Raw genomic sequence first — 12857 nt, forward strand, 5'->3', positions numbered from 1 at the left:
TGGCCTAAAATGTTCACAGGCAGTTAAATGAAAACATTATTCTCTGAACAGAAAGTCCCCTTCCTGCAGAATTTGGTTCTAGTATATACCTATCTCTTTATGAAAGTTTCCTCCTTACAAGTTCTGTTTTAAACATTCTGTGAAATGATAGAAGGGTAGGAGCCTTTCTCATCTTGTCAGGCAGGCAATTCCACTGGATGGGGGTCCATAACAGAGGAAGCTCAGGTACAGGCTGCTGTTGTTTGTACCTCTTTGCAGGATGGCTCCTTTAGGATGATGAATGCAGACAAGAGCAGCTGATTGTGCAGATAAGGGGTTCTAGGCCAATGAAGGGCTTTGTAGATAATAACTGACATGTTGAGTTGAACTTGGAAACTAATCAGTAATCACCGGAGTGACCGCAGAATAGGTATAGCGTGTGTACTCTGCCTAGCTCTCAAGGATAAATGAGCTGCAGCATTTTGTACAAGCTGGAATTTCCATGTTGACTTCAAGGGCAGGCCCATGGAGAGCACATATAATGGTCAAGCCTGGAGGTTACCATGGCATGGATGAGGGTTGCCAGCCTCCAGGTGGTGGACAGAGATCTTCCACTATTACAATTGATCTCCAGGCAACAGAGATCAGTTCACCTGGAGAAAATGGATGCTTTGCAAAGTGGACTCTATGGCATTATACCCCATTGAAGCCCTTCCCCAAACCCTGCCTTCCTCAGGCTCCACCCCCCAAATCTCCAGGTATTCCCCAGGCCAGAGCTGGCAACTCTAGCATGGATCCATGTGGCAAGACTGGATGAATTAATGTAGGGAGCTGTTCTCCAGGTTAAGTGAAGATAGAAGAAAACATGTTTTTGCAGCTGAATTAAGTTTGTTGGGTTCAGTAAAACACCCAGAGTCTTTACTCTGAGTCAACAATAGTGAGCTTAACCTCATCAAATGTGAGAAGTACAGTGCCCTCCAGGATCTCAGTCTTCTCAACCAGCATAACAACTGTTTTTTTCAGGATTCAGTTTCAACTTGTTCATCCTTAGCCACTTAACCACAAGGCATTGGCTCAGGACAGCTACATCTGCATCAGGTGGTTTAGACAAAGCAATATAGAACTGGGTGTCATCAGCATATTGATGGTGCCCAGCTTCAAGACAATGAATAATCTCTCCCAAGAGTTTTACATAGAGATTGAACAGCATAGGAAATAAAACCAAGTCTTGTGAAACCCCACAGAACAAGTTCCATACCATTGACAACTGGTCTCCAACAGCAATACTCTGAGTCCTGTCTGTAAAGAATGATTTAAACCATTCCAGATGTTTGCTAATATATAGATGAGTTGTAGTGCCTCTTTTCCATGTTTCTTACTAAGCTTCAGTGCATTTTCTGAGTTTGTGCCATTCTAGATATTCACCAATTGTCTGAAAGTAGAGGAAGGTGCCAGTTCATTCATCACCGGAGAGCATCTCATGGTAACAGATAAGGACACAAAGAACAGTGATATACACATTAAATTGAAGACATCTCCCTCCTATGGACACATTGGACTACATGGACATGTTATGCTACAAGAGGAGCAATTTACCCTTGAGGATTTATATTCTTCTAGTGTTTGGTAATTAATTTACATAATAACACATAGGATCATGATTTCATTAGGTTCCTAAAAAAACATTGAAAGAGTTTTGTCGAAGGCTTTCACGGTCAGAATTCATTGGTTCTTGTAGGTTATCCGGGCTGTGTAACCGTGGTCTTGGTATTTTCTTTCCTGACATTTCGCCAGCAGCTGTGGCAGGCATCTTCAGAGCAGTAACACTGAAGGACAGTCTCTGAGACACTGTCCTTCAGTGTTACTCCTCTGAAGATGCCTGCCACAGCTGCTGATGAAATGTCAGGAAAGAAAATACCAAGACCACAGCCCGGATAACCTACAAGAACCATTGAAAGAGTTTGTTTTTAAGAATATCAAATTGTATTAGTGGCCTCAAATGCAAGTGAGAAGCATCTTGAGCAGTGCCAGCCATGCTTAGATGCAAGAAATCTTTAGTTGACCAAGGACTTTTCTATGTGACCTTAGCCAACCCATTGTGTCTCACATCAAAAGGAAACGTTAAAAACAAATGTAACAAAAATTTTGGCCACAATTCAGAGATCCCTTTTGAATGTGAGCAAGAGTTTTCATGTGCTCAGGTTTATTTTAACATTTTCCCCATGTTAGCTTATACAGTGATCCCCAATGTTAAACCAGTGGCCACTCTTGCATCCACCAGTGTGCTTTCTGGCACCTGCTCACTTCTTGAGTCTTGCATGGGGTGGGGGTCAAAGTGTCCTGAATGGAACAGAAAAAACAGGGAATGTCTGGTCACTCTTCCTAGCTGATTGACTATTAAAGCAATGAACTGATCCTGGTGAGCTGCATCACAGCCATGTATCCTTGGCTTGGCCATTATGTCTCTGGGTTTACCACACAGGAAGCAAACCCTCACCTAGCATTGGAAACTGAAACCAAACAGCTCCCCTTCCCAATTGAAGAACCACTCCTGGTCCCAGTTATAGTCATTATGTGATGGCCTCACCCCAATGGCAACACTTTATGATGGCCATGCCCTAGAACCCCCCTCTTCAGGCTGCAGAGATTGCTAGGATGACATTAAAATAGAGATAAATATAAAGTTTTGAATTTAGGTAGGAAAAATCAAATGCATAATTATAGGCTGGGGGAGACTTGTCTTAGCAGTAGTGTGTGCGAAAAGGATCTTGGGGTCTTAGTAGACCAAACACTGAACATGAGTCAGCAATGTGATGCGGTAGCTAAAAAGGCAAATGGGATCCTGGGCTGTATCAACAGAAGTATCATGTCCAGATCACATGAAGTGATGGTATTGCTTTACTTTGCTCTGGTTAGACCTCACCTAGAGTATTGTGTTCAGTTTTGAGTACCGCAATTTAAGAAGGATGTAGACAAGCTGGAGGTAGTTGTGAACTTCCTACATTGTGCATGGGGTTGGCCTATATGACCCTGGTTGTCCCTTCTGACTATGATTCTATGAAAAGACCCCCATCTTGGCATGTATCCTCAAATGGTATGGAAGAGTTGGCACACAGGAAAAGCTGGCTGAAATAAAGAAAGGTTTTGTGAAGGGGCTCAGTTGCCATTCTCAAAATTCCAAAAGTGCCCCTCAAGCTTAGCAAGCTTGGGGACTCCTTAGCAAGTGTTTTTTGCGGGAAGTAAGGTTGGCCCTGACCTGGATAGCCCCAAGCTAGCCTGATCTCATCAGATCTCAGAAGCAAAGTAGGGTTGGCAAATTAGTATTTGGATGGGCAACTGCCAAATTAGTATTTGGATGGGCAACTGCCAAGGTACACCAGAGTTGTAACATGGAGGCAGGCAATGGCAAACCACCTCTGAACATTTCTTGCCTTGAAAACCCTATGGGTCACCATAAGTCAGATGTGACTTGATGGCACAAAGAAAAAGTTTGCTTTACTAGTGCTTTGCACATGCTTAAATTTGTGTTTTATTCCTTTGTCCAATATCCTACTTCATACATCACTGATTTTCTTAAAACCAGATGAATTCACATGGTACATTTCATACACATCTTTCATGAGGCTCATGCAGACTGACTGTGTGCTCTAGCACATAACTACAGGTAGTTGAAACTAGTGTCTCCTGGGCTTGGAACACAAAAGTAAGCTTCACACATGCTTAATTATTCTCTTGTTTGCATATAAACTCATTCCCTCCCTCTTTCCCACTTCCCTTGTGGCAGCTAGCACTGTTGGAAGCCATGCCTGGTGCTGGGTATGACAGCAACCAGCAGCACAATTCAGGAGTGGGATGAGATTCTGTCTCCCAGTCTCCTGTTCTTCCTTTTTTCAGCAACATCTAAGGTATTCCTGAGTGCCAGCCACCACCATATGGGAAGTGAGATAGTGGGGGGGGGGGGGGAAGAAAATTATTATTCTGGGGGGAAAAATCAGAAAAAGCATATACATACATACATACATACATACATACATACATATATATATATATATATATATATATATATATATATATATATATATATATATATATGCTTTTTCTGATTTTCTGTTATATATTGCAGAATTAGCTCACCTTCTTCTAAGCCATTTCCAACACAGGGGAAATGCCCCCCCTCTCTACCAAACAAGCTCTTGAAGCCACAAATTACAAGGGAAGAATGGATTCATTGCAGAATCCCTAATAAACTCATGGGGAAATACAGAATTCCCTGAAACAAATTTTGAATGCTGCTTGTCTAGTCATTTATCAGATCCTTCCTGCTAACTGAGTTCATTGTGTGGTTCTTGTATTGGTACATGTTGTAGTCAACAGCTGTTACTTATTTCTATGTAAGAAGTAATGCATTGCCGTTCTTGCCATATCACCAGGTGATACAACTCATTTAGTGTTATTGAATCCTAGTCGAATCGAACAGATTCTCTCAAGTGAAGACGTGGCCCACATCCAAATATGTTCACATGATGAACTGTAATTGTGGAAGTTGATAGCTCTTGTTCTTCCCCAGCTTGCTTATTCCAAACTATAATTAATGAATGAATACCCAACATAATTATGGAATTATGTTTAAAAGGTATCAGCATGACAGTTCTGAAACCCTTGAAGACACAGTCATATTTTCAGCAACAGATGGATTTAACACTGCAGATGGAACGTTAAGAGTACAGGTAATAACATACTCCGTGATGTATTTTACCAAAGTATAATTGGAAGGTATTCATCACATAATGGTTTCTTCAGCTTCACTAAGTAGATTTTTAATTTTCATTAATCTTCTGCTTAGATTCCCACAAAGATCTCTATTTAGATTGGGTCTGACACTTGGGTGAAATATTTTGGAGACAACTCTAGGTTAAGTAAGGCATAACTAGATGTGATGGCAGCAGAGCCATGTATTAAAACTGGGTCTGCTTCTAAACATGGAAGGGAGCAAAATAAGAAAAAGTGAGAAGTGAGTTGACTCTTTCCCTTGCCCATGCTTTTGGAGAAGTGAGTAGAGTCTTTCCCTTGCCCATGCTTTTGGACCTATAAGCATGGGAACCAGCTCCCCCCTCCCACATGGAGCTCCAAAATGAGAAACCGGGAGGGCAAAAGTCACAGTCTGTTGAAGAATTCAACTCCCTTCCCCCATCATGAGTAGTGCATTTGCCTCCTTCCCCCTCCCCGCCACACTATACAGATTGTGCAGAACCCAGATTAACATCTAGCTGATCCTAGAATGTTGTTTTCTGCAAAGGGCTGTATAGGCTACATCTTGCACTGTGAATGCATTTATTGAACTGAACTTGCACAAACAAGTAGTTAGGCATCTACATAAAGATGAAGCTGGGTCAATTCCTCACAGGTATTGAATGCTCATGTTGTATACTAGTTACAACTATTGGGTCAATTCTAGTTGGGTCAATTCTTCGCACATTTTAAAATTCTCATTTAATACGTCCAATTCCTATTATTCTTGTATTATAGATGGATATTACCAAGCGCAACACAGGCTGAACTGTTCATAGGGCAGAACCAGGTTGTCAAGTCCAATGATGTAATCGTGACAGCATGTTCACTTTGCTTCATACCCTGAATCCTGCCCTTTTCCTCTATTAAAGATCATGCCGATTAATGATGAGCCGCCGGAGCTGCTGCTTGGATTAAAATCAAGTTTGCAGTGCCAGGAGGGAGGGAGAGTTACCATCACTGCTGAATACCTCTATGCCACAGATGCTGACAGCGATGATTCCAGGCTCACCTACTTAATTGCTCGGGCGCCGATGCATGGAGTGATTCAAAAGAATGGCTTTGCAGTGGACAAGTTTTCACAGCTTGATGTGACTCAAGGATCCATCTCCTATGTACACACTGGTAAACCAGTAACAGTGTTCACTTTCAACAGTTTCTTCTAGATTTCCATGTACTTAATAGATTTCCATGTACTCTGAAGTTATTCAGAAAGCACCTTTGTGGATTATCTTTTGAAGGATGTTTTATTACTGTGACTGTTTTCTCGAACGGGGTACTTTCCCGCATTGCATTTCTAAATGTTCAAAGAAAAAATGTAATTCCCCAGAAGGACACAAAATCCTTGATTCCCCATCTCCTGATTCCTCGTTCTCTTCTGTTGCCTCGTTGTGTTGCTTCTTTGTCCAAATTAACAACTGCACACTAAGTTACTCTTTTTTGCATCAGCAAGCACTATGCTACATAAATATGAGAAAAGCTAAGGATAGAGTACTCTTGTGTTCGTGGAGCCATTGCTCCACGGTGATGTGCCCCAGTTGAAACATTCTCTAGAGCACATTTTTCTTGCCACTGAACTGCTTTGTCAGGAAGCTTAAGATGATGCATTTTTGCCATAGCAGCTGAAGGATGTCCAGTGCCATGTAAATGTAGCACAAATGTCACCTTCTTCACAACTCAAAGGCTAACGCATTTAATGAAAAGCTCAGTTTATCCAGTCTGCATGATGTTCACAACAAAGGAACGTCAAAGGTGACTCCAGAGAGAAATTACTGAATTAGAATTAATCAGTTGGTTTGACTATATCAACAAGGGATTAAACAGAGCTGACACCTTCCTTAGTTACTATGGCTGTTAACCTACTTACATGACACAATTTAACTTATTACTAACTACTGCTGGTGTGAATGGACACTGTATTTAGCTTGTATACTTTTGTGTTTTGCACAGACATGTCACAGTCTGCATCTTAACATTGTTTCTTTCCCTCTGCCTATATAGATTCTGAGAATTTCATGCATCTGATTAACTGGATTCTAGCCCTCGAAAGCTTATGTTTCAATCAATTTGTTAGTCCTTGAGGGTTTTTTTAATGCAATAGGCTAACTTTAACAGCTACTCTATTGGAACTCCTATTACTCAAGCATAGTCAAGCATACTACAGCTATGTGCCAAGGCTAGTACTAGTTCTTAGAGGACCTCTTCCTTCCTTCCTTCCTTCCTTCCTTCCTTCCTTCCTTCCTTCCTTCCTTCCTTCCTTCCTTCCTTCCTTCCTTCCTTCCTTCCTTCCTTCCTTCCTTCCTTCCTTCCTTCCTTCCTTCCTTCCGCAGAGTTCTTTTGTTATTCAAATGGTGCTGGGAGCCACAGTAGTGGCTCTTCTTCTTGAAATGTTGGGGCAGTGTGGGGAAGCCATTCATATGGTACTATGCAGTGGATTCCACAATGTTGTATTGCAGTGGCAGTAATGGCTAGAGATAGAGAAGCCATGTAGCACTGCATTTAAAATCTTTATGGCTGCATTCCAAATCTGACCATGTCTCTCTTTGACTCTCTCTTTGTTGCACATCCTTATCCTCTGCTATTATGCATGGCAAAAAAGAAGAAGTATGAAGTGAAGCTCTACTCCAAATGATCAGAGAATAAACTATGGATTCTGGTAGGATCCGAACAAACTGTGGTGTGGGCTCAGAGATCATTCTGATGGGTTTGGGCCAATTCTGGAAAAACAAGGAAGCCTTCATTGCATAGAGATTGAGTTATTTGCCTCACTTTTTCTGCCTCAGAGGTCTTGGGGAAAGCGAGGTGGCAGCCTAGCACAGTTGTTCCTTCTTACACTGCAACTCAGAAAGGAAAAGGTTTTTAAAAAACCTCCTTTCATATCTCTGGATCTAAGCAATACTGGAATTAGGGTCCTTGTGGAGCCTCCTAGGCACTTGCTTCTTTAGTTTACCACCACCACCACTCGTGATATCCCAGGTTGTAATAGCTCTTATCCTAATCCCCTCTGATCCAGTGAGGTGGGAAAGGGTCCTTTTACCGAGATCTTTATTTCCTTCTATGAATGGAAAGATAAGCAATAGACTGGGGGAAACACCCTGTCCCTTGCTGTGGTATGAGTGGCAAAATCCCTTCCAGCTTCTTTGATCCACTCAAGTATTTGGGTAGAATAGAGCAAAATCATGAATTCTCTGTCAAACTTCTGTGGAATGGGACCACATAGATCCATACATCTCTGTTTGAGACTTACACTGTCTATCCATTCACACTTTAGCCACCACACCACATAGGCTCTCTCTCTTTTTTTATTTGAAAGCCATGTTTAAAAAGGACCAAATCTAGAGGGGCTGTAGCAAATATAAACATGTAGGATAATGCAGATATTGTTGATTGCATCACATTGGCTTCTCAGACTATGATGATCTGCTAACTCTATATTTAGTCCAGCAGTGAAGGAAGAATTCACTAGTGCACTAAAATTTGAATGTCAATTTGATGAGTCAGCTTTGATTTTATTTGACTTATGTTTAAGATTTAACCACCTTCTAAGCATTTTCCCCTAGTGGCTACAAGGTAGTATGGATGTTTTATAGATGTGAACAGTGTATTGCACTGTAGTCAGCGCTAAAGAAACATGTCTAAGGAAGTACCTTCAATTTTTTAACGCCATGTCTGAAAATCAGCCAGTCAGCATCTTTAGCTACTGATGAACCTTTAATTAAAATATTGCATGCACGATTCATCCAGAGCTAAGCATTTTGAATCCCATTAATTTAAGTTTTAACAATTAAGTACATCTTTAAACCTTTGCTACTGAAATGAATGGGACACAAAGAGTCCTTTAAATGAATGTCATTCTATCTTACAAGACATTCCTGAAATTAGTAAAACAGCAGCACAGATTGGGTTTATGGGTACTCCTTGAATCTGTGCTGCTGTTTTCATTTTTTCTTTGTATATGAAGGTTGTCTGTTCCTTCTCAGTTGGCTTTCCTTGTTTCCTGGACCTGCTTTCTCCCTCTTTTGCTCAGTTCGTTGTGGTCCATGCCTCTACTAGCTTCCTCCTTCATCTCTTCCTTTCAGTTATACTTCTTAGGAAGATACCCACCAAGTGAAGGACATATGTATGGAAACATGGGCTAGAGGTGGGTCAGTTCATTACTTTCAACATTGTGTTCCTGCCTCCCTCAATATTTTCTTGTTGTCTCCATCACTTCTCTAGGCTGAAGCTGTGCAGGCTATCTATGCTACTACTCAGTCTTCAAGAGATTATTCTTCACAAAAGCAGCCTAGAGCATAATAGAGCCTCAATCGGTTTTTCTTTCTTTCAGACTGGAAATGACCTCCTTTTGTGTTTTCTGTCCCATGCCTTGCCCAGATCTCATGATCGTGGCTACAAGGACAGGAACATTGCTGCTGCATTTGTCTCCTGAACTCTCTAAGTATTTGTCCTAGGAATTTGAAGCACAGCCAATTTTACACAAATATTCAGGGAGGGAGCTCTGTCCCGAGAATACATTTTTCCAAACTGTTGTTAAATAATATATCTCTGTCTTGAGAACCACAACAGAACATGTCAGAAGAATACATAGTCCTTGGTGGGCTCTTATTTTTCTATAACTGTGCTCTGTGAGATCCCTGGTGATGCTGCTTTTCCTGTAGTTGTTTGCTTCATGTTTTTATTTCAGCTCACTGGCTGTTCTTAAGAAATGGAAGAGAATTAACTCCTCAATTGATAAAATCCAATCGCTTCACAGAACCAAGTTCTTTGGGAGAACATTTGGCTTGTGCATACTGTGGTACACAGGGTCAGACTGGCTATTTAACTTATAGGAAAAAATATCCTGGTGGGCCACTGCCCTGTGGGCTGGGTGGCAGCCAGGAACAAACCAAGCCAAGCCCAGGGAACACTGCCAGGGCCTCTGCAGCCACTTGGCTCTGACCCTTCAGCAACAATTATGATCTGTGCCAGATGACCAATTGCCTCTCCCCACACTGCCACTAGTTTGTAGGAGGAGGCAGCAAGGGAGCCTGTCCCCATAGTTGGCAACACTGAACTGACTGGCCCTGCAACATTCATTTTTGCCACCATAGGGGCCACTCCGCTTGGCTTGTTCCAGGACCATTTTTATATTCCAGTCCATCTCTGGAGGCATATAATAGTATGTTACCCAAAACATTAATTGTCATTGTTTCCTTCAGCAGTTTCTTTCAAATGCTGTGCATGCTTCAAGGGCTATTTCTAAAATGTGTGTTGTAATAGTGCCCTTGTTATATACATTCAAGCAGCTTCCTCCTTCCCCCATGTTTAGCTTATTTACTTCTATCAGGATTGACTCTGTTGAACGTAGGGTTGCCAAGTCCCTCTTCACCACTGGCGGGAGGTTTTTTGGGTGGGGGCTGAGGAGGGGAGGGTTTGCGGAGGGGAGGGACTTCAATGCCATAGAGTCCAATTGCCAAAGCAGCCATTTTCTTCAGGTGAATTGATCTCTATCAGCTGGAGATCAGTTGTTAATAGCAGGAGATCTCCAGCTAGTACCTGGAGGTTGGCAACCCTAGTTGAACGTGAACCCATTGTCGTGAACATGACATGACACTATTTCTTCATGGCTGGTACACTACAGCTAGTTGTTTACCATGAGTGACAAATTTTGCTGCTTATACCATCCACTTGTTGAGGCTGTTTGAGAAACCAGTTACATTCCTTGTGTACTGATGTCTTGACATTAATGTACAGAGTCTGAGATGCAAGAAGCTAAGATATAAGCTCTAAACATGACAGAAAAATTTGACATGTACATCTACAAGGCTCATGTGTGAGATTCTGCAAGGAAGCTAGGAGATTTAGTACCAGAACTGTCAGGCCACTGCCAAGGACACTTATCAGCAGATATTTTTGGATCCTCCTTTCAGGCCTACAGCAGTAGAAGAGACTGTAACATGGATAACTGTAATACAGCCTAAGTGAGACAGGTCCTGACTTTTGGCTGGCCAAACTGGACCCCTTACTAAACAGCTGCGCCACCTGTGATATCTCCTGGAGTATTCTCCTACATGTTGCTGTGAGAATTCTCCACTTTGCATTCAGCCCATTTCAGGCTGCATTCAGACATTCTAGGATTTCCCACTGTAGCAATAATTTACAACTTATTCGGACAATCAGTTGTGAATGATTGCTAGAATGTCATGATAAAGAAATATTCAGCAATGTGTATATTCAGTTCTGTAGTTACCAGTCTCTTGCCTGGTTGGTTTATATATAAATGTCATTTTGTTTTTTGCACTCAAAGCAACTTACCACGTGCTATTACTTCCTCTCTTTTGGCTTGCTCTGGGCCATGATTCTCCAACAGCATTTACTCTCTAGCTGAGGCCATACCAGTTCCTGACTTTCTTTGATGTCCCTTTTTCTGTGCAGTGAGGAGTTCCTTGAGCTAGCTTTTCACTTGTACAGGGATTTCATGACATAAATTACTTTAAAGCACCCACAGGGAGTTTCAAGTGCTATAAGAACAGTTCATTGTATTCAATTTGATTATCATTATTCTTCTTAAACTGGTGACTTCTGAGTTTTTAAAGATTTTTTCAGGCTATTTGGGTGGACAGGTTTCCATAGGAGCTCCTATTGTTGTAAAACCACACTCAGAAATTTTGTCCCCCTTTGAATCCATCCCTTTCTGCTATTTTACTGTCTATTATCACATAGATTAATATTTCATATTTTTGAAGGTCTGCTGACTTCCTTGGAGCCCTGAATTGTGTGCGTGTGTGCGTATGTTCCTTCTAGGAGGTGAAATAGGACGCGTGCACATCATGGACACTGTAACTCTCATGATCTCTGATGGAGAGACTGGAATGGCAGATGGCTGTTGCACAGATAAAAATCTCTCACCACCTGTATTATTTCACTCCAACTTACCCATCTACGATCTGAACATCACAGTGTTGCCCATTAACAACCAATGGCCTACCATTCAAGTTGGTATGTTTTGCTAAGCTCTTTGTGCTGTACAGTGTGTTATAGTTCAAAACTTAACTGTATGCTTCAGTGTGTGATTCAGGGAGCCCTTTGTGTTCCTCACTGTATAATTTAGACTCATGACACAACTAGATTAGGTTGTAGCTAGAAGATTCTTTTATGCACAGCTGCATACATTAGACAAAAATGATAGCCATCTGTGATAGCCATCAGTGGCTAAGAGACGCTGAAAAGGGGCAGGTTTGGGTTTGTTTTTTTACCAAGCTTGCAGCTCCTCAACTTGTACCCTCAACACAGTTCTACATAAAAACCAACAAAGTATTTATCTCCCGGCATTATCCCAACAGCTCCTTTAGCCCTACATTTGAGGGATGAACCATTTTCAAATATAAAACCACATTATTGGTTTATCAGTAAAGTATACCATATCAGACTCAGTCTTCAGACTTCAGTCCAATGTATTCCTATGGGGGAGACCCCTTCCAGACCCCATAACTCCGAACCCCTGACCCAATCTTTACCAGACTTGGTTCTTGCAAGGAAAGTCCCTTCGAGCTACCCTGAAAATTTGGAACCTCTACCTGCAAAAATGCCCCCCAAGAGCCACGGAAAGCTGCAAGTGGGTTTAAATGGCCAAATTATTCAGGAATCCTGAATTTAAAGACGAATTCCCACCTATACCGGTATAGAGGAATTCGGCATTCGAGTTTTCCTGAATAAAAAAAGGCCATTTAAACCCAAACCCAAATTTCCCTGAATTCCCCCCCCCAACAGCCCTACATACGAGTAGGAATGATCTGAGTCTTTATATTCCCATGAGAAGGTAGGAGGGGCGCTATAAAGAATGCTTGTAAAGGATGCAAAGGTACAACACATATTGTAATCAGCTTCAAAGTTGATAAGAGTTACTGAAATTTCATTATTTTTCTATTTATTAATTTCATATTCAGATTTCTGACTATATAAAAGGATGGTTAGAAATAGATTCTGGATTTTATGGTTATTGAAAAGAGTGACTTAGATTCTTCACAGACTGTGGCATCCAAATTTGCCAGTTCCTCTATCTTCTCCCCATGCATGTATTCCTGACTTAGCTTTATCTGTTGAACTGCAAC

General features: G+C 41.5%; 1 protein-coding gene across 1 annotated transcript in view; it reads left to right on the plus strand.

Annotated features, from left to right (window-relative positions):
* Positions 1–12857, plus strand: part of LOC130473237 (FRAS1-related extracellular matrix protein 1-like) — a 154106-nt gene that overhangs the window by 27470 nt on the left and 113779 nt on the right. The window contains exons 14-17 of the mRNA XM_056844764.1: positions 1397–1605; positions 4613–4706; positions 5640–5892; positions 11551–11745. Of these exons, the coding sequence (XP_056700742.1) occupies positions 1397–1605; positions 4613–4706; positions 5640–5892; positions 11551–11745 (751 nt within the window). The remainder of the gene's footprint in view (positions 1–1396; positions 1606–4612; positions 4707–5639; positions 5893–11550; positions 11746–12857) is intronic.

Source organism: Euleptes europaea, chromosome 2 (assembly GCF_029931775.1).
Source record: "Euleptes europaea isolate rEulEur1 chromosome 2, rEulEur1.hap1, whole genome shotgun sequence".
In the NCBI taxonomy this organism is placed as follows: Eukaryota; Metazoa; Chordata; class Lepidosauria; order Squamata; family Sphaerodactylidae; genus Euleptes; species Euleptes europaea.